The sequence below is a fragment of the Salmo trutta genome, chromosome 3 (assembly GCF_901001165.1).
Source record: "Salmo trutta chromosome 3, fSalTru1.1, whole genome shotgun sequence".
Lineage (NCBI taxonomy): Eukaryota > Metazoa > Chordata > Actinopteri > Salmoniformes > Salmonidae > Salmo > Salmo trutta.
Window position 1 is genome coordinate 6,867,879 of NC_042959.1, and position 23,191 is coordinate 6,891,069.

General features: G+C 42.3%; 1 protein-coding gene across 1 annotated transcript in view; it reads left to right on the top strand.

Annotated features, from left to right (window-relative positions):
- LOC115167262 (proton-coupled amino acid transporter 1) overlaps nt 1-23,191 on the top strand; it is a 38,523-nt gene that overhangs the window by 8,638 nt on the left and 6,694 nt on the right. Inside the window, exons 2-10 of the mRNA XM_029721506.1 lie at nt 7,397-7,493; nt 8,240-8,366; nt 8,651-8,741; nt 9,781-9,869; nt 10,965-11,054; nt 11,296-11,380; nt 11,790-12,008; nt 17,569-17,667; nt 17,850-18,016. Of these exons, the coding sequence (XP_029577366.1) occupies nt 7,463-7,493; nt 8,240-8,366; nt 8,651-8,741; nt 9,781-9,869; nt 10,965-11,054; nt 11,296-11,380; nt 11,790-12,008; nt 17,569-17,667; nt 17,850-18,016 (998 nt within the window). The 5' untranslated portion in view covers nt 7,397-7,462. The remainder of the gene's footprint in view (nt 1-7,396; nt 7,494-8,239; nt 8,367-8,650; nt 8,742-9,780; nt 9,870-10,964; nt 11,055-11,295; nt 11,381-11,789; nt 12,009-17,568; nt 17,668-17,849; nt 18,017-23,191) is intronic.

Genomic DNA, 23,191 nt, shown 5'->3' on the forward strand with positions numbered 1-23,191 from the left:
CTTTTTCAGAACAGGAGAACAGAATGTAGCCAGCCTCGTTGCTTTTTCAGAACAGGAGAACAGAATGTAGCCAGCCTCGTTGCTTTTTCAGAACAGGAGAACAGAATGTAGCCTGCCTCGTTGCTTTTTCAGAACAGGAGAACAGAATGTAGCCTGCCTCGTTGCTTTTTCAGAACAGCAATGGTCATTTCAAGGTTGTTCAGCAGAGGCAGTCAGCTTCTCTGACTGTTCAGTAATATCATTGAACTAGTTGCTGTCAGCATCTGGCTTTGCAATAGTGTTGCATGGTATACTGGTACCACAGTAATATCACGGTACCAAAACGTCATGATACCAAACATTTTAGAATACCGTAGTACTGTTTCAGATGATACTACCAACTGTTTCAGCCTTACCGATCTAAAGAACCTGCTGGCGCCTGGTATAATATGTTATTAAAGTCAGTTTGGTTTATAAATTCAGTTGGATTTCAGCAACAACCTCTAGTCTCTTGTATGCGCCGGTCCAATAATAACCAATTCACTTTCATGCTTATCAGGTGTTGCAGCTGTAATCAGCCAGCAGGCAGCCACATTCCCTACCAGCCCTCACTCAGGCATCCTTGCAGCTTTACAGCAAAGAACTGCTTGCCTCTACTTACAATATCAAAGGGACGTAAAACAATCTGTTTGTGGAACAACCCTCATGCTGAAAAGAAAGTGTCTGTGTCTCTCTCCAGTCTACACAACACAAACCCCCAGAAACCATCTCTCATAGGCCATAATCTGGTTTACAATCACATACTTTGAGAGAGAGTGAGAGAGAGTGAGAGAGAGTGAGAGAGAGTGAGAGAGAGTGAGAGAGAGTGAGAGAGAGTGTGAGAGAGTGTGAGAGAGTGTGAGAGAGTGTGAGAGAGTGTGAGAGAGTGTGAGAGAGTGAGAGAGTGAGAGAGTGAGTGAGTGAGTGAGTGATCTTATTGGGAAAAAAAAAAAATCTAAACAAGAGGAATTAGCAATACAAAATGGTGACATATGGACAACCCATTTCAAAACACTCTACAACACCGTTCAAATTGACACAAACGCAGAACAACGCCAAATCCATGAGAAGTTGAATGGATTAGAAAAAGCTATAAAGGACAATCAAAACCCATTGGACTCCCCAATTACTGACCAGGAGCTCTATAAGAAACTTCAGGCTCTCAAATTTAAAAAAGCCTGCGGACCTGATGGCATCCTAAATGAAATGCTCAAACTCACTAGTGCAAAATTTCAATTGGCTATATTAAAATTGTTTAATTTGATCCTGAGTGTAGGTTATTTCCCTGACATCTGGAATCAAGGACTCATAACCCCAATCTTTAAGAATGGAGACAAATTTGACCCTAACAATTACAGAGGCATTTGTGTGAACAGTAACCTGGGGAAGGTTTTCTGTAGTATCATCAATGTAAGAGTTCTAAACTTCCTTAATAAGCACAATGTCTTGAGTAAAAGCCAAATTGGATTTATACCAAAACATCGCACAACTGATCATATTTACACCTTACACACCCTGATAGATAAACATGTCCACCAAAATATACACTTGCTTTATCGACTTCCAAAAAGCATTTGATTCTATTTGGCATACAGGACTGTTCTACAAAGTTATTGAAAGTGGTGTAGGGGGTAAAACATATGACATAATTAAATCAATGTATACTGGCAATACGTGCAGCATTAAAAGAGATTTGTGGTGGGCATCTTAGAGTGAACAGATCTTCTTTTGGATATAAGTTAAAGTTTCATACCCAAATATGATGATGAAGCCTAGTTTCTGGACTATTAAAATACATGTTTCCAGGGTAAAAAGAAGATACCTTTTGTGATCTCTTATAGCATAGTGATCATAACATCAATATCATCATCTGACTGGAGAGACACCACCTTTTTTGTTGATTAATCCACATTCAACTCCCAAAGACCAGGGTAAGAAGTTGTTCATTATTTTTGTACTAATCTGCATATTTTAAAATATTTAATGTGTTCGTTCTTGTTTTAGTATTGAAATTTCAAATATCACTCACATTAGGCAGAATAATTATAACAATAGTAGTAGTAATAATTTATTGAATTTGTAAATCACTTTTCATTATACAAGAATGAAGTGCATCAGTGTTGCATGGTAGCTGGGATGCAGACCCTGATGAGTCGGCTTTCAGAGGAGCAATGTTGATACATTTGTATCATTTCATCGCCTGTTATAACCAAGAGCACAGACCAGTCTGAGTAGACTGCGCCAATCAGCCATTCTATGCAGGATTCTATTATACACTGACCAGTGGGATGTTAAATTCAATATGTTGCATTGAGTAAAAGTGTGAATTTCCGTGACCGGTATCGTGATACTTGGCCTGGTATCGTTAGTACACTGAACATAAAATATAAAACCCAACATGCAACAATTTCAAAGATTTTATTGAATTACAGTTCATATAAGGAAATCAGTCAATTGAAATAAATAAATTAGGCGCTAATGTACAGATTTCACATCACTGGGAATATCTGTTGGTCACAGATACCTTAAAAAAAAGTCAGAATCTGGAGTGACCCTTTTTGCCCCATGCATCGTGACACATCTCCTTCACATAGAGGTGATCAGGCTGTTGATTGTGGCCTGTGAAATGTTGTCCCACTCTTGAATGGCTGTGCGAAGTTTCTGGATATTGGGGGGAACTGGAACACGCTGTTGTACACGTCAATCCAGAGCATCCCAAACATGCACAATGGGTGACCATGTCTGGTGAGTATGCAGGCCATGGAGGAACTAAGACATTTTCAGCTTCCAGGAATTGTGTACAGCATCATGGGGCTGTGCATTATCATGCTGAAACATGAGGTGATGATGGCGGCGGATGAATGGCACGAAAATGGCCTCAGGATCTCGTCACGGTATCTCTGTGCATTCAAATGACCATCGATAAAATGCATTTGTGTTCGTTGTCCGTAGCTTATACCAGACGCATACCATAACCCCACCGATGGGATTCTCTGTTAACAACGTTGACATCAGCAAACCGCTCGCCAACACGATGTCTGCTATCTGCCCGGTACAGTTGAAACCTGGGATTCATTTGTGAAGACCACACTTCTCCAGCGTGCCAGTGGCCATCAAAGGTGAGCAGTTGCCCATTGACGTTGGTTACGACACTGAACTGCAGTCAGGTCGAGACCCTGGTGAGGGTGACGAGCACGCAGATGCGCTTCCCTGAGACGGTTTCTGACGGTTTGTGCAGAAATTATTTGGTTGTGCAAACCCCCAGTTTCAGCAGCTATCAGGGTGAGGTTGGACGTACTGCCAAATTCTATAAAATGACGTTGGAGGCGGCTTATGGTAGAGAAATTATCTGGCAACAGCTCTATTGGACATTCCGGCTGTGAGCATGCCAATTGCATGCTCCCTCAACTTCAGACATCTGTGGCATTGTCGGACAAAACTGCTTATTTTAGTGGCCTTTTATTGTCCCCAGCACAAGATGCACCTGTGTAACGATCATGCTGGTTAATCAGCTTCTAGATATACCACACCTGTCAGGTGGATGGATTATCTTGGCAAAGGAGAAATGCTCACTAGGGATGTAAACAAATTATTATAACCGCCATCGTTAAAAGACAGTAATGTGCAGCCGTCTTCATCGACCTGGCCAAGGCTTTCGACTCTGTCAATCACCGTATTCTTATTGGCAGACTCAATAGCCTTGGTTTCTCAAATGACTGCCTCGCCTGGTTCACCAACTACTTCGCAGATAGAGTTCAGTGTGTAAAATCGGAGGGCCTGTTGTCCGGACCTCTGGCAGTCTCTATGGGGGTACCACAGGGTTCAATTCTCGGGCCGACTCTTTTCTCTGTATATATCTGCGATGTCGCTCTTGCTGCGGGTGATTCCCTGATCCACCTCTATGCAGACGATACCATTCTGTATACGTCCTGGCCCTTCTTTGGACACTGTGTTAACTAACCTCCAAACAAGCTTCAATGCCATACAACACTCCTTCTGTGGCCTCCAATTGCTCTTAAATGCTAGCAAAACCAAATGCATGCTTTTCAACCGTTCGCTGCCCGCACCGCCCGCCCGACTAGCATCACTACTCTGGACGGTTCTGACCTAGAATACGTGGACAACTACAAATACCTAGGTGTCTGGTTAGACTGTAAACTCTCCTTCCAGACTCATATCAAACATCTCCAATCCAAAATCAAATGTAGAATCGGCTTTCTATTTCACAACAAAGCCTCCTTCACTCACGCCGCCAAACTTACCCTCCTAAAACTGACCATCCTGCCGATCCTCGACTTCGATGTCATCTACAAAATAGCTTCAAATACTCTACTCAGCAAATTGGATGTAGTCTATCACAGTGCCATCCGTTTTGTGACCAAAGCGCCTTATATCACCCACCACTGCGACCTGTACGCTCTAGTCGGCTGGCCTTCGCTACATATTCGTCGCCAGACCCACTGGCTCCAGGTCATCTACAAGTCTATGCTAGGTAAAGCTCCGCCTTATCTCAGCTCACTGGTCACGATAACAACACCCACCCGTAGCACGTGCTCCAGCAGGTATATCTCACTGGTCATCCCCAAAGCCAACACTTCCTTTGGCTGCCTTTCCTTCCAATTCTCTGCTGCCAATGACTGGAACGAATTGCAAAAATCGCTGAAGCTGGAGACTTACATTGCCCTCACTAGCTTTAAGCATCAGCTAACCGATCGCTGCGGCTGTACATAGTCCATCTGTAAATAGCCCACCCAATCTACCTACCTCATCCGTATTGTTTTTATTTACTTTGCTGCTCTTTTGCACACAAGTATCACTACTTACACACCATCTGCTCATCTGTCACTCCAGTGTTAACTTCACTGGGGTAGGGGGCAGCATTTGGAATTTTGGCTGAAAAGCGTGCCCAAATTAAACTGCCTTCTACTCAGGCCCAGAAGCTAGGATATGCATATAATTAGTAGATCTGGATAGAAAACACTCTAAAGTTTCCAAAACGGTTAAAACAATGTTTGTGAGTATAACAGAACTGATATGGCAGGCGAAAATCCGTCCAGGAAGTACTATTATTTTGAAAGAATGTTTTTCCATTGAAAGCCTATCCACCATACAAAGACTTAGGACCCAGTTCACGATCTCTATGGCTTCTTCTACATTTGGCCAGTCTTTAGGCATTGTTTCAGGCTTTTACTCTGAAAAATGAGGGAGATACAGTGGAAATTTCCAGACATGAGTTCACCGCGTGATCGGGAACGCGCTTTTCTTGTTTCTCCTTTTCTATTGAAGCTTTTGTCCGGTTTAAATATTATTTATTATTTATGACAAAAACAACCTGAGGATTGATTTTAAACATTGTTTGACATGTTTCTACGAACTTTTACTGTACTTTTTTACTTTTTGTCTAGATGTTGAGAGCGTGCTTTGTGCCTTTTGGATTACTGAACTAAACGCACCAACAAAACTGAGGTTTTTGGACATAAAGTGGGACATTATTGAACAAAACAAACATTTATTGTGTAACATGGAGTCCTGGGAGTGCCACCAGATGAAGATCATGAAAGGTAAGTGATTCATTTTAACGCTATTTCAGACTTTTGTGACACCTCCTTGGTTGGAAAATGTTTTTCTGTGGCTAGGCTCTGACATAATCGCATGGTGTGCCTTTTTGAAATCTAACACAGCGGCTGGATTAAACGTCTTGTTATCTTTAATCCTGTGCATAAAACTTGTATCTTTCATCAATGTTTATGATGAGTATTCTGTAATTTGATGTGGCTTTTCACCGGAGACAATGATTACTGAACACGCCAATTTCAACAGGTTTTTGGGCATAGAGGGACATTATCGAACAAAACAAACATTTATTGTGTAACATGAAGTCCTGTGAGTGCCATCTGGTGAAGATCGTCAAAGGTTAGTGATTAATTTAATCGCTATTTCTGACTTTAGTGAGCCCTCTCCTTGGTTGGAAAATGGCTGCATGGTTTTCTGTGACTAGGCGCTGACCTAACGTAATCGTATGGTGTGCTTTCGCCGTAAAGCCTTTTTGAAATTGGACACTGGTTGGATTAACAAGAAGTTTATCTATAGAATGGTGTATAATACTTGTGTGTTAGAGGAATTTTAATTATGGGATTTCTGTTTTGAATTTGGCGCCCTGCAATTTCACTGGCTGTTGTCGAGGTGGGACGCTAGGTTTTAATCTGCTAAATTGTAATTACTTTGCTACTATGGCCTATTTATTGCCATGCCTCCTCCATGCCATTTGCACACACTGTATATAGACATTCTTTTTTTTCCTATTATGTTATTGACTGTACGCTTGTTTATTCCATGTAACTCTGTTTGTGTCGCACTGCTTTGCTTTATCTTGGCCAGGTCGCAGTTGTAAATGAGAACTTGTTCTCAACTAGCCTACCTGGTGAAATAAAATAAATAAATAAATAATTGTGTGCACTGTCGTGGATATTGCAAGATTATGTTATAATGCTTGTATTGCATTATAATGGTTGTTTTATTCGACAGAATAGAGTATTCTGTTTAACTAGTGTGTGTGTGTGTGTGTGTGTGTGTGTGTGTGTGTGTGTGTGTGTGTGTGTGTGTGTTCTACTGAGGATGGGCCTCTGAGGTAACACTGACAGAGGAGATTCATGATGTCTTTGGGTAATAAAGCCTAAAGAGCATTCCAGAGGACATGAGCTAATGGTTCTGTTCTATATCGTACCAGGAAGGGACGGTTCCAGTTTGGAGTAGGAGGACCAGACACTGGTCTGTACAATGTAAACTGTTGACACAGCAGATGCTGTCTGCTATGTATTATAGATGCCTTTCATACGAATCTTAACCTTGTGACCATTCTATGTATCTGTTGTTCGTCATGTAGGTTGAAAGGGGTGTATCTTGGTTATAAAAGATCTCAGTAGCCATTGTGGTCACTTTCAACGGTTCATTAGAAATGGTGCATCAGTGAAAGTCATTGCTATTGCAAAGCTCTTATTATTAAAGATGTAGTTTAAGTATAACTCTGACTGGTGTGTGTGAAGTTTGACTCTCCTCATTTGGTAATACAAACATTAACCACCACAGCACACAATTTGAGCGAGAAGGTTTTTATGCACATGGAACATTTCTGGGATATTTTCATTTCAGCTCATGAAACAATGGGACCAACACTTTTATATTTTAGTTTAGTATAAAATGTTGATATCGTGACGACACTACTGTGCAGTAATAACTCTTAACTAGTTGCTGTCAGCGTTTCTGACAGCCTCAACTCCAGCAGTTCTATGTTTCTCCAGATAAGAACACTGCTCATTCTTGAGATCTGGTAACCTAGTATAACATGGAATTCACTACCATTACATTGTCCTTACCACAGTGGCTCTGGAGGAGGAATCCGAGACGACGGCAGCAGGAGGATCCACCCAGCGCCAGTGGACTAACCATGACCTCCAACACTGACAATCGTCCAGACGGTATTTATTTTGAAACCCAGAACAGGACCTGTATTCATAAAATGTAGGACTGCTCATCTAGTATCAGTGTCTCTATATATGAGTAGGAGCGCTGATCTAGTTCTTTTTTTAAATCACAAGGTATACGTTTATATGGACAGGAGACCTGATGCTAGATTAGAAGCTTTAGAATGATGAGCCCTGGGCTGCGTTCAACAGGGCACAACCTTGTGGAATGGCAATATGGACAAACCATATGGACAAAGAATCCCAATAAGGCAAACATGATTCTCTGACATGTAGGAATGAGATCAGGTCTATTCATTACATTTCTACCTACAGCGTTTGCCCCCTGTGAGTAGGATCACACATTTTCCCACATACGCAGGATATCTGTATTTCAATACTTTCCATTCAGTGATTTTCTTTAGATGAGAAGAAGTAGCCTAAAGTGTCTTTGTTTGTGGACGATCATGAGATCATTAGCTAACAGCAATAACCATGCTGCTTTGTTTGTGTCAACAAGCCAAGGCCCAGTCTAACGGACAGATTTATGGCTAGAACTCTGGTCCTTCTGTGGGGATTCTGTGTAGTAGAACTCTATCTACAGTATGAAGTTATGTCATCTCAGCGACAGAATTTAAGACGTTCTTCTGACTGAGGGAGTTGAATTAAGTATTTATTTGACGTTTCCCTTCTACCCACGTAACAACATTGTAGTTACATGGCAACTTAATGTAGACGGACTGTGTGTCCCCGTATTGCAGGCCCAGGTCCAGTTCTCTCCAGGATATCAGCGAGCACCTCTGAGGAGGATGTTCTTTGTCCTACTCCACCTCTGCCCCCGGGACCTGATTCTCAGTACGAGAGAATTGGAGGCCAAACGGGGACTTCGTAAGTACGGTTATGTTACATGCATATATTCTTTCTTCATTCCAGCTCTTGGTCATACAAAACCAAAGAACATAACTCTATTGTATTGAAACAGTCGCTTTTTATTTCCAAAGTAAGTCCCTAGCAGCACAGTTTCCATCCTGAGACCTTCCTCAGGCACCATACAAAGAGCTAATTTTTATATGAGAGCGTGTGAGAGAGCCTACAGTCATACTTGTTTGATTCCATTATTGTGTTGAGTGATGTGATTTGACGCTGATCATGTTTTATTTGTTATGTTGTAGGTTTTTACAGACTCTGATCCACCTCCTGAAGGGGAACATCGGTACAGGGCTGCTAGGCCTACCTCTGGCTGTCAGGAACGCAGGCCTTGTGGTAAGCAAACAGTTACCAATGAAGTAATAATAATTCCTGATAACTTAATAACCAAATACTCAGGCTTAGAACAGTCGCCCTGCCCGAACCACCATTTTATTTAAGTGTTCTCTTGTATTTGTTCAAAACCTTGATCATTATTTAAACTATCTTACTTTGATCTATTCAAGAGCTCCTTAGATGTCCATTGCTAACACATTTATTCTGCAAGTGCAGTGTGAGGGAATGACAGGATCCCAGTGGGGCAACACCTAGTGACAGGGTCCCAGTGGGGCAACACCTAGTGACAGGATCCCAGTGGGGCAACACCTAGTGACAGGATCCCAGTGGGGCAACACCTAGTGACAGGATCCCAGTGGGGCAACACCTAGTGACAGGATCCCAGTGGGGCAACACCTAGTGACAGGATCCCAGTGGGGCAACACCTAGTGACAGGATCCCAGTGGGGCAACACCTAGTGACAGGATCCCAGTAGTGACAGGATCCCAGTGGGGCAACACCTAGTGACAGGATCCCAGTGGGGCAACACCTAGTGACAGGATCCCAGTGGGGCAACACCTAGTGACAGGATCCCAGTGGGGCAACACCTAGTGACAGGATCCCAGTGGGGCAACACCTAGTGACAGGATCCCAGTGGGGCAACACCTAGTGACAGGATCCCAGTGGGGCAACACCTAGTGACAGGATCCCAGTGGGGCAACACCTAGTGACAGGATCCCAGTGGGGCAACACCTAGTGACAGGATCCCAGTGGGGCAACACCTAGTGACAGGATCCCAGTGGGGCAACACCTAGTGACAGGATCCCAGTGGGGCAACACCTAGTGACAGGATCCCAGTGGGGCAACACCTAGTGACAGGATCCCAGTGGGGCAACACCTAGTGACAGGATCCCAGTGACAGGATCCCAGTGGGGCAACACTTAGTGACAGGGTCCCAGTGGGGCAACACCTAGTGACAGGATCCTAGTGACAGGATCCCAGTGACAGGATCCCAGTGGGGCAACACCTAGTGACACTTATCTTCTCTCTTCCTTTCCAGTTAGGACCTCTGAGTCTGTTTGCCATGGGGATAATAGCAGTCCACTGTATGAACCTGCTTGTAATATGTTCCCACCACCTGAGTGTAAAGTAAGTGGAGCCTTTCCCACACCTTTTGTCTGCAGCGCACCTCAGTTGTTCCATAAACAGATCCTATTGTTGTGGATACTGTTGTGCAACTAGTTTTGAGTCAAGCATCAAGAAGAGAAGTACATTACTTTCACATTGTGCACTTCCTTTTTTGAGTTTGACGTCTATGAGTAAATCTCTCACGTTGTCCTTGGAAACTGGAATGGTGAAATGTGTTCAGTTCATAGATTAGCCTAAGTCATAGTCACCAAAATGCAGTTATGCCATCGAGCCTAGTATTGGATAAAGCAGGATGTTTTAATGAAACAAACCAAGCCAGTCATCAGTCCACTGTGTTCTAGTAACACCCTTATGGGACTGCAACTTACGTTGTTGATCTGGTGCGGTTAGTTTCCTTTATAGGAGAAGTGAAAACCATTGTATTTTGTAATACAACCAAACCTAATGAGCACGATGTCAATGCACCCTTCATTTCATTTCTGTAGGATATTCTACATCCATGGTTCACAAGCCTGTTCTCTATTAGACGATTTAAACACGTGATTAACCTGTGTCCTGTACCTCTGTCAGATTCCTCACACCAGTGACCAGGTACCAGGCCCCAGCTGAAGTAATACTGTCACGTTTAGTGAACATGGGGCCAATACCGTGTATGGTCTTTTTTCTCTCTTTTTTTTTGACGCGGTGTTTAGATGGTCGTTGAATTCTGGGCCTATTATTCAGTTTAGCCTTTAAGACCATAATGATTAAGGTTACATGGACAGGGTAGACCTGATCCTAGATCAGATTCCATGGACAGGGTAGACCGGATCCTAGATCAGATTCCATGGGCAGGGTAGACATGATCCTAGATCAGATTCCATGGACAGGGTAGACATGATCCTAGATCAGATTCCATGGACAGGGTAGACATGATCCTAGATCAGATTCCATGGACAGGGTAGACCGGATCCTAGATCAGATTCCATGGACAGGGTAGACCGGATCCTAGATCAGATTCCATGGACAGGGTAGACCGGATCCTAGATCAGATTCCATGGACAGGGTAGACCGGATCCTAGATCAGCACTCTGAGTGATTGTCCCTCTGTTCTAGGTTGAACAAGCCCTTTCTGGACTACGGTGATGCTGTGCAGTATGGTATGGAGAATGTCTCGTGGCTGAGAAGGCATTCAATATGGGGGAGGTAAATATAGAACGTGTCTACAGTAGCATGTGTCTACAGGAAGGTGATGAATCATGAAATGTATTCTTTAATAACAAGTCAAACTCCCTTTATTCTTATATATATATTATGACTTGTGATTTGACCTTATTCAATAAGAGTTCTCAACTCCTCAGTGTTAGGTTTCATATCTTGTGTTTTCAGTCCCCTCTAATGTGTAGAACAGAGGTTGATTTGGGTCCTTGTCCCTGTTTTCCTTCAGGCGGATAGTGAATGTCTTTCTGATCATCACCCAGCTGGGTTTCTGCTGTGTCTACTTCGTCTTCCTCAGTGATAACGTCAAACAGGTAGGGAGCATGGCGTCATGTTTACATTTGGCTAGTACTGTTTCTCACCAAGGTGGCGTTTACTTCTTCCTGAGTAACAGCAGTTTAGATGTTATCACTGGTGTGGACAAGATAACATTTAAACTGCTGGTACTTCTGGTATCATCACTGGAGTGGACAAGATTCCAGCAGTAACAGCAGTGTGGATGTTATCATCACTGTGTGCAGTGATCTTCTCATAATGTTACTCAGCTATACTGTTTGGTCCTCTGTTCGGTCCTCTGTTTGGTCCTCTCATCACAGTTGCTTGAACTTTGCTGGGAAGGGTAATGTGAAGAAAATACAAGATACAGTACAATTTAGGTTGCCACAATAGTGTGAAAAGGATACCCTAACATGTGTTCATCGTTCTGTGGCGTTCTTCCTTAAGGTGGTGGAAGCTTCTAACGGGACGACCGTGAACTGCCACAACAACCAGACGGCTGTCGCCGTCCCCAGCTTTGACTCCCGTCTCTACATGTTGTGTTTCCTCCCAGCTGTTATACTCTTGGTGTTCACCCGCAACCTGAAGTACCTGGCCCCCCTCTCTCTGGTAGCCAACCTGGCCATGTGTACTAGCCTGGTCCTCATCTACTTCTTCTGCTTCACGGTAGGTACTGCAGGACTGTCTTCTCCTTCACGGTGGGTACTGCAGGGCTGTCTTCTGCTTCACGGTGGGTACTGCAGGGCTGTCTTCTGCTTCACGGTGGGTACTGCAGGGCTGTCTTCTGCTTCACGGTGGGTACTGCAGCGCTGTCTTCTGCTTCACGGTGGGTACTGCAGGGCTGTCTTCTGCTTCACGGTGGGTACTGCAGGGCTGTCTTCTGCTTCACGGTGGGTACTGCAGGGCTGTCTTCTGCTTCACGGTGGGTACTGCAGGGCTGTCTTCTGCTTCACGGTGGGTACTGCAGGGCTGTCTTCTGCTTCACGGTGGGTACTGCAGGGCTGTCTTCTGCTTCACGGTGGGTACTGCAGGGCTGTCTTCTGCTTCACGGTGGGTACTGCAGCGCTGTCTTCTGCTTCACGGTGGGTACTGCAGCGCTGTCTTCTGCTTCACGGTGGGTACTGCAGCGCTGTCTTCTGCTTCACGGTGGGTACTGCAGCGCTGTCTTCTGCTTCACGGTGGGTACTGCAGCGCTGTCTTCTGCTTCACGGTGGGTACTGCAGGGCTGTCTTCTGCTTCACGGTGGGTACTGCAGGGCTGTCTTCTGCTTCACGGTGGGTACTGCAGGGCTGTCTTCTGCTTCACGGTGGGTACTGCAGGACTATCTTCTGGGGGAGGGACTAACATCATGCTTAAGTACTCTGACGTGTTACATTTCTAACTCAAAACAGTAGTACAGTATTTCTTCATCAATATCTTTGTTTTCGTTTAATAAAATAAACACTTTCAAAATGTTGTTTATTTAGTTATGAATCCATAACGAATTACTATGGGAATAAATATCAGTGAATTACAGAAATATTGGAATAAAGTAGTCTAATGAAGGTAAACAAATTGTTGCTTACTGGAAAATACTCTTTTAAACACACATGGTCACGTTGTACAGTGTCATTATGGCTATTAGCAGGGCTATATTTTGGCCTTTATGGGCGGTGCACAATTGGCCCAGAGTTTCTCTCCCTCTGAAAATAGAAATACATGTTTTGGCATTTACAAATATTATTTTGGCTTTTATCAAGATTACAATCGCTCTTTTGTTTTATTTAAAACAAAATAAACTCAAATATTATCAAGTTGATGTTAGTCATATAGCAGCACCTACATAAAGCTGAGTGACTCACTCATTCATGGATTTGGATCAAAATAAATAGATGCCAACATTCTTTCTGATTAGTCTTTAATAAAGAAATGTTTTGGTTATCCTGACCTGGACACCAAGTACAGTATTATAATAGCCCATTATGGGCTATTAGCAGGACAATATACCTTTACCAACAACTCTCTGTATTTTGATACTTTGTGGATGGGGACTCCGGAGTGGATGGGGGCTCCCGCAGTGCAAAATGCTTTGCTACAGATACGGGTTCGATACCCATGCCGGCCGCCACCGGGAGACCCATGAGGAGGCTTTTGGTTTTAATTTAGAATCCTCCAATCCTCTATATGTAATTATTGGTGGAGTGTCGTCATATTTTTCGATATACTGTAGGCCTACCGTAGACAACTTGAGTCTCACTAGTGTTGAGTAATGTCCTGTTAAAAGTGGTGTAGGTCTTATTTATTTGAAGAGCATATTGAAGTTAGAAGCAATAGGATTTGAAGCAAAAGCCTACAACTGTTTTAGCATTGTTTTGCGCTGCTCTGAGACAAGTATGGGGACTGGTCTTGATAAATCAATTAGAATTTTATTTTCACTTAATCTCCATTTGGGTATTGGTTAGACTAGAATAAAAAATTAAGTTGCAGAAATGTTATGCTCTTAGTGTTACTTTTATTCAACTAGGCAAGTCGGTTAAGAACAAATTCTTATTTACAAGGACAGCCTACTCTGTCCTCCCCATCGGGGAGGACAGAATCCCGGTCTCCCGTATGCACTACCCGCACCACATGGGGATTCTTCAGCTAAATAGCCCAGTACTGTACTGCTGACCGTCACGTTGTACAGCGCCATATTTTCCGTTCTATCCTAATGGAAACCCAGAGTTTGTTTATTTTTTTTTTTAATAGAAATGCCATAATATTAATCAAATAAATTAATTAAGCAAGTACCAATCAAAAGTTGACACACCTACTCATTCTAGGATTTTTCTTTTCTTTTTTATTTTTTTATACAATGCAGAATAATAGTGACGACATCACAACTATGAAATAACACATATGGAATCAGTTAAGAACAAATTCTTATTTACAAGGACCTACTCTGTCCTCGTCGGGGAATTGAACCCCGGTCTCCCGCATTCCCACATTCTCTATTACAGCCGTTATTGAAAGTACTTGAGGTCACGGAGAAAGTCTGGACATGGCCTGCTCTCCCTTTATGTAAGGAATTAGGCATTTTCCCATGTTTACTACAGTATGTGTTTTAGGCTTTATTACAAATAACTAGGTGTCTGGTTAGACTAAACTCTCCTCTCAGACTCACATTAAGCATCTCCAATCCAAAATTAAATCTAGAATTGGCTTCCTATTTCGCAACAAAGCAGCCTTCACTCATGCTGCCAAACATACCTTCGTAAAACTGACCATCCTATCGATCCTCGACTTTGGCGATGTCATTTACAAAATAGCCTCCAACACTCTACTCAACAAATTGGATGCAGTCTATCACAGTGCCATCTGTTTTGTCACCAAAGCCCCATACACTACCCACCACTGCGACCTGTACGCTCTCGTTGACAGGCCCTCGCTTCATACTCGTCGCCAAACCCACTGGCTACAGGTTATCTACAAGTCTATGCTAGGTAAAGCCCCGCCTTATCTCAGCTGACTGGTCACCATAGCAGCACCCACCCATAGCACGCGTTCCAGCAGGTATATCTCACTGGTCACCCCCAAAGCCAATTCTTCCTTTGGCCGCCTTTCCTTCCAGTTCTCTGCTGCCAATGACTGGAACAAACTTCAATAATCACTGAAGCTGGAGACTTTTACCTCCCTCACTAGCTTTAAGCACCAGCTGTCAGAGCAGCTCACAGATCACTGCACCTGTACATAGCCCATCTGTAAACAGCCCATCCAACTACCTCATCCCCATACTGTATTTATTTATCTTGCTCCTTTGCACCCCAATATCTCTACTTGCACATTCATCTTCTGCACATCTACCATTCCAGTGTTTAATTGCTATATTGTAATGACTTCACCACCATGGCCTATTTATTGCCTTACCTCACTTATCCTACCTCATTTGCACATGCTGTATATAGACTTTTCTACTGTATGTTTGTTTATTCCATGTGTAACTCTATTGTTGTATGTGTCGAACTGCTTTGCTTTATCTTGGCCAGGTCGCAGTTGCAAATGAGAACTTGTTCTCAACTAGCCTACCTGGTTAAATCAAGGTGAAATGAAACAAATAATCCAAATGTAAAAGCATATAATGTACTGTATTTATTCATCAGCATCTTTATGCTTTCGTTAATAAAACAATGATGATAATACTCTTTCAAAATGCAGATGTTGATTTTAGTTATGGTTCCATAACTAATTACTATGGGAATAAATATCACTGAGTTACACAAATATTGGAACAAAGTTGTCTAATGAAGGCAAACAAATTGTTGCTTACTTTCAAACACACATGGTCATGTTGTACAGAGTCATTATGACTATTAGCAGGGCTATATTTTGGCCTTTCAAATATTATTTTGGCCATTATTTTTAAATGAAATACGATCCAAAATATCATTTTTATTTATATATATATATATATATATATGCGCCAGCCTTCCTGCTGTGGACATCTATTTCAGCACCGTTTCGCGCTGCTCTGAGACAGAAACATGTTCAATTATATTCTTAAAATATGTGTTAACTGAATATAAGAACGTGATGTCTGCTAAATGATCAAGTTAGGTTTCTCCAGAAATAAATAATTCTACTGTAGGTCTACCATAGGTGAAATTAATATTGGTTACACTATAATTAAGGTGTGGAAATGTTATACCCCTTAGATATTAACTTAGAATCGTCTTATGCTGTAGCCTACTCTCGACCGTCACGTTGTACAGCGCCATATTTTCCATTCCATCCTAACGGAAACCCTGAGGGTTTAGTTTTTCTCGGAATAGAAACACCATAATATTAATCAAATTGAATTAAGCCAAATTTCTTAATCAAGCCCATGTACTATGTTATTACAAAAAAGGTTTTCAATTATCTAGAAATGCCAATATGGGAGACTATCAAATGCTTCTCAAAGTTGCCCTCTAGTGGTCAAACTTGCATTAACGTAAAACATGGCTGACAATTTAAATAATGTGCCACACAATGCTGCAGCAGCCTGCAAGGTGTGCTGCAGTATGACACAACTTTTAAAGGAGGAACCACTATAAGAGTTCAAAATGTGTAGTATTTCCTTCTTCATATTTCAGAACACCAAATGGATTCTTTAGACCAGGGATAGGCAACTAGGAACTCAGTCGGGGTCTCAACTTCCTGTTGAGAGTTAGAATAGTAGAATACCATTTTGAAATGTGGTTGTGCCTCAGCAGTTTTTCTCTTATGTCAGTCACTGACAGTCACTCAATTAGGCAATGACGGCTAACATTTTGTAGTTAGTCTAGCAGCCAGCTAACTAAACTTATAGTAAGCACGGTCTACCGACCGGGGGCCCTCATTGATCATCAGAGAGATCATGATCAATGAGGGCCCCGGTCGGTAAACCGTGATTACTATAAGTACATTTTTCTGTGACAAATGTTTGCAGTTTTTAATATATATTTATATTATTAAACTGCAAACATTTGTCTCCACCCTATGGCAAAATGTGTAGAATTGCAAGAAATTAGCTGTAAAATTGATAATTTTTTTCTCTCCGTCCATGGCAAAATGAGTAGAATTGCCCCAACAAAATGTTGGTTCGGGCCCCTAAAAGGCTAGGGCCGTCTCTGACCGCATGTGGAGGTATGGATGTAGGTGCAGACCTGTTTTAACGCAATAGACATTCAGAATGGTGAGAAAGAAAAATGGATGCTGAGGGCAAATGGAGAGTAACTGACAAAATAAAGGAAATACTTGAGTAAATGAGCGATACAAAGTATATTGAAAGCAGGCGCTTCCACACGGGTGTGGTTCTGGCTGAAAGACATAATGTTGCAGTTTTTATAGCTAATTTATTATAATAATAATAATAATAATAATAATAATAATAATAATAATAATAATAATAATAATTTAAAAAACATTGATGCTCATGACGTGTTCACATACTATCATGGCAGAAAACCTACAGCAGTAGGCTCTCTGCTGTGGGGCTGTGTGCTTTGCCAGGGTTTCCACCGCATCAACAAAACACCAAATTATGGAATTTTGTGTGAAATAATGGCGTCACATCCCTCCAACAGAGTTCTAGACGAATGTAGAATCTACGCCAAGGCACATTGAAGCTCTTCTGGCGGCTCGTGTTGGACGAGAGCCCTATTATGTTAATTGCTAATTATGTTAACTGCTATGGATTTTAATTCGATTGCCTTACTGTTTCAACCATTTTTTTCCCTGTGATTTCCAGAACATCCCAAATCGTATCAGCCTGCCGAAGGTGGGTCATGCCAAAGACTACCCTCTCTTCTTTGGAACGGCCATCTTTGCTTTCGAGGGGATAGGAGTGGTAACGTATTACTGTTCATGTTGAACATATGCCGCAAAAATATTATTACTGTGTAATTACATGTTAATACTGACATAATTACATGTTATTACAACGTTACTACAGTTAGTACGGTGTAGTTTCATCGGTATAATGGCAACTTAAGGTTAAGTGTTACCTATCGTTGTTCCTCCATATCTCAGGTCCTGCCCCTGGAGAACAAGATGCAGAAGCCTCAGAGTTTCAATATGGTTCTATATCTGGGAATGGGCATCGTCACCTTCCTCTATATCAGCCTGGGGACCATAGGGTACATCACCTTTGGAGAGGCCATAGGGGGAAGTGTCACCCTTAACTTACCCAACTGCTGGTGAGTTCTTCTTACATTGTACTGAAGAGATGGTGCTGTATAGAATCACATAGATGGTGCTGTATAGAATCACATAGATGGTGCTGTATAGAATCACATAGGTACTGAAGAGATGGTGCTGTATAGAATCACATAGATGGTGCTGTATAGAATCACATAGATGGCGCTGTATAGAATCACATAGATGGCGCTGTATAGAATCACATAGATGGCGCTGTATAGAATCACATAGATGGCGCTGTATAGAATCACATAGATGGCGCTGTATAGAATCACATAGATGGCGCTGTATAGAATCACAGAGATGGCGCTGTATAGAATCACAGAGATGGCGCTGTATACAATCACATGGGTACTGAAGAGATGGTGCTGTATAGAATCACATGGGTACTGAAGAGATGGTGCTGTATAGAATCACAAAGCACCTTTATGTACCACTGGTCATAATTGTGTTCATTGATAGGTTTTGGTCATTTATAGATTGCCTGAAGAATGTGTTATCTCGCAGATTTAGGAATGGTGTCTTATTTAGGAGAGAAAATCATGCGTATTTGACCAAGATAGGATCCTCGCTCTCTCTCTGCTGTGGCCCTAAATAGGATCCTCGCTCTCTCTCTGCTGTGGCCCTAAATAGGAGCCTCGCTCTCTCTCTGCTGTGGCCCTAAATAGGAGCCTCGCTCTCTCTCTGCTGTGGCCCTAAATAGGAGCCTCGCTCTCTCTCTGCTGTGGCCCTAAATAGGAGCCTCGCTCTCTCTCTGCTGTGGCCCTAAATAGGAGCCTCGCTCTCTCTCTCTGCTGTGGCCCTAAATAGGAGCCTCGCTCTCTCTCTCTGCTGTGGCCCTAAATAGGAGCCTCGCTCTCTCTCTCTGCTGTGGCCCTAAATAGGAGCCTCGCTCTCTCTCTCTGCTGTGGCCCTAAATAGGAGCCTCGCTCTCTCTCTCTGCTGTGGCCCTAAGTCCAAGTTTAGATTGTTTGCTTGTTTTGTCGTCATAAGCTGCTCATTTAGACGCACAGTCGGGTAGAGGCGGAAGGAACCGGGTCGGGGTAGAGGCGGAAGGAAAGAGACCAGCGAGGAGGCGTGGCTCACGACCAAGTCCACTGTGCTCTCGGAGCTGCTCTCAGCTGTCAATAGGGCGAGCATTGCAGGATAGGATTGGGGCCAAACACCTACAGAAACACACTGACCGCCTGGCTCAAAGTCAGGGGTTCAATCAAATCAGACTACATTAGTGTCATTCAGGGGTTCATTCCCAACTTGAGTTGCAGCCGTCAAAAATGCATAGGATTGTAACCACCGTCTGTTTCTCTGTCTGCATCATTGACAAAATGCTGTAGTGTTAACTATTACTGAAGGTGGTTCCTCATTTTAAAAGTCCAGTCATACTGTAGTACGGCGTGAGGTGTGCTGTGCTTCGGTGAGTCGCAGAGCTTGCTGTTTAATGCTCCTTTGAAACACTAGAGGGCGTCTTTGTGCACATCTACGCCATCTAGTGTTTTATCATTATTTTCTTAAGGAAAACAGATGTTGAACAAGTACTGTTTGGTTCTTTCTATTGGACATACAGTGTATATATAGCATGACCTATTGTAAGGTTGTTTATTTATTATAATCCACATAATAATCAAGACTTATTTGTAGAGGGTTGATGCTTTTTCGTCAGGGCAAATCCAGGTTTGTTATATTGAGTTATAAATGTCTAACTTTATTCTTGTCAGGTGAACTGTTGTCATCTGGTGGTCTGATTTAATTTCCTTAAAGCATTTTAGTTATGAAAATAAGTAACTAAGGGATCCTTGAATAAATTAACTGCAACATGTTGGCTAAAGCAATTGCAATCACAAATGCATGCGGACGTTTTTTAAATCTTGGTTTTTACAATTCTTATTCGCCAATGCCCGTCACGTGATCGGGTCCTTCTTACAGGCATCGCAGCTCCAAACTAGACTACACGTGAAGACAGACAGACAGACAGACAGACAGACAGACAGACAGACAGACAGACAGACAGACAGACAGACAGACAGACAGACAGACAGACAGACAGACAGACAGACAGACAGACAGACAGACAGACAGACAGACAGACAGACAGACAGACAGACAGACAGACAGACAGACAGACAGACAGACAGACAGACAGACAGACAGACGGATGGAATGGTGCACGTCCTTATCGAATTCCAAGGGGCATAATTGAAGATGTTGGAAGAACTGTCCACATTTAACTTTTTGTCTGCCAACAAGATGAGTAGCGTTAATGAACAGCAAAAGCACTAGCCTATGTATGTCAATCTACTATCCCCCCATAGTACAACAGCACTAGCCTATGTATGTCAATCTACTATCCCCCCATAGTACAACAGCACTAGCCTATGTATGTCAATCTACTATCCCCCCCATAGTACAACAGCACTAGCCTATGTATGTCAATCTACTATCCCCCATAGTACAACAGCACTAGCCTACGTATGTCAATCTACTATCCCCCCCATAGTACAACAGCACTAGCCTATGTATGTCAATCTACTATCCCCCATAGTACAACAGCACTAGCCTACGTATGTCAATCTACTATCCCCCCCATAGTACAACAGTTGACCTATTCTATTGGCCAACTTGTTCTTCTTTGCGAGAAATAAATATTGTAAACATACTCTGGGACAGTTGTGGGAGGCGATAGATCCCAAATTAATACAACTGTACATCAAAAAAACCATTTGAAAGCAATGAGTCTGATGTAACAGATCACATCGTTTAGCTTAATGTTAAACTGTTAGGCTTAGAGGTCGACCGATTAATCGGAATGGCCGATTTTAATTAGGGCCGATTTCAAGTTTTCATAACAATCGGTATTTTTGGACACCGATTTGCCATTTAAATTCTATTTTTTTTAACACCTTTATTTAACTAGGCAAGTCAGTTAAGAACACATTCTTATTTTCAATGACGGCCTAGGAACAGTGGGTTAACTGCCTTGTTCAGGGGCAGAACGACAGATTTTTACCTTGTCAGCTCGGGGATTTGTTTTTGCAACCTTCCGGTTACTAGTCCAACGCTCTAACCACCTGCCTTACATTGCACTCCACGAGGAGCCTGCGTGGCAGGCTGACTACGTGTTACGCGAGGGCAGCAAGAAGCCAAGGTAAGTTGCTAGCTAGCATTAAATTTATCAAAAAACAATCAATCTTCACATAATCACTAGTTAACTACACATGGTTGATGATATTACTAGTTTATCTAGCGGGTCCTGCGTTGCATATAATCGATGTGGTGCCTGTTAATTTATCATTGAATCACAGCCTACTTCGCCAAACGGGTGATTTAACAAGCGCATTCGCGAAAAAAAGCACTGTCGTTGCACCAATGTACCTAACCATAAACATCAATGCCTTTCTTTAAAACCAATACACAACTATATATTTTTAAACCTGCATATTTAGTTAATATTGCCTGCTAACATGAATTTCTTATAACTAGGGAAATTGTTACTTCTCTTGCGTTCCGTGCAAGCAGTCAGGGTATATGCAGCAGTTTGGGCCACCTGGCTCATTGAGAACTGTCCATTTATTCCTAACAAAGGCCGTAATTAATTTGCCAGAATTGTACATAATTATGACATAACATTGAAGGTTGTGCAATGTAACAGGAATATTTAGACTTAGGGATGCCACCCGTTAGATAAAATACGGAACGTTTCCGTATTTCACTGAAAGAATAAACGTTTTGTTTTCGAAATGATAGTTTCCGGATTAGACCATTTTAATGACCAAAGGCTCGTATTTCTATGTGTTATTATGTTATAATTAAGTCTGATTTGATAGAGCAGTCTGACTGAACGATGGTAGGCACCAGCAGGCTCGTAAGCATTCATTCAAACAGCACTTTCGTGTGTTTGCCAGCAGCTCTTGGCAATGCTTCAAGCATTGCGCTGTTTTTGACTTCAAGCCTATCAACTCCCAAGATGAGGCTGGTGTAACCGATGTGAAATGGCTAGCTAGTTAGCGGGGTGCGCGCTAATAGCATTTCAAACGTCACTCGCTCTGAGACTTGGAGTAGTTGTTCCCCTTCCTCTACATGGGTAACGCTGCTTCGAGGGTGGCTGTTGTCGACGTGTTCCTGGTTCGAGCCCAGGTAGGAGCGAGGAGAGGCAATACTAAAGTGCCTATAAGAACATCCAATAGTCAAAGGTATATGAAATACAAATCGTATAGAGAGAAATAGTCCTATAATTCCTATAATAACTACAACCTAATACTTCTTACCTGGGAATATTGAAGACTCATGTTAAAAGGAACCACCAGCTTTCATATGTTCTCATGTTCTGAGCAAGGAACTTAAACGTTAGTTTTCTTACATGGCACATATTGCACTTTTACTTTCTTCTCCAACACTTTGTTTTTGCATTATTTAAACCAAATTGAACATGTTTCATTATTTATTTGAGAGTAAATCGATTTTATTGATGTATTATATAAAGTTAATATAAATTTTCATTCAGTATTGTTGTAATTGTCATTATTACAAATAAAAAAATTGGCCGATTTTAATCGGTATCGGCCTTTTCTGGTCCTCCAAGAATCGGTATCGGTGTTGAAAAATCATAATTGGTCGACCTCTAGTTAGGCTATTTCTTCACATTATAAGCACAGCAATACGCACACAGCAGTATGCAGGCTATAAGCACAAATGTTCCAAAATGCAATTAGAGGGAAAACACCATTCTCTAAAGTACACTGCAAATGTGAGCTATTTCATATGACAGAGATTAAAATACCATTCAGAAATGTAGGAGGGAAGATCTAAAGATGCAACAACTATCATGGGTTGTTAATATGGGAAAGAACAGGGGGATCATAGGTGTTTAGTGTTTGTGTGCGTGCTTGCGTAATTAAGTCTCATTAAAGTTTGGCTACATTTGTTCTTGATGCCCTGGCAGATTGGGCACCTCTTGAAGGGCAAATGGCCTTGCCCTGAAATTCCAGGCCTGGTTATACCTAAAACATACATTTCAAGTCCCCCCCCCCCAAAAAAATATAAATCAACTCAGCAAGTCTATTGTCCTGCTGATAGCCCATCAAGGGTGGATGGCGTCTTTTGTATTCCAATAATGGGTTAGGCTGCAGAACGATTTACACCTGGCCCGCAGATGTGGCATCGCCAGCTGTGAACTCTAC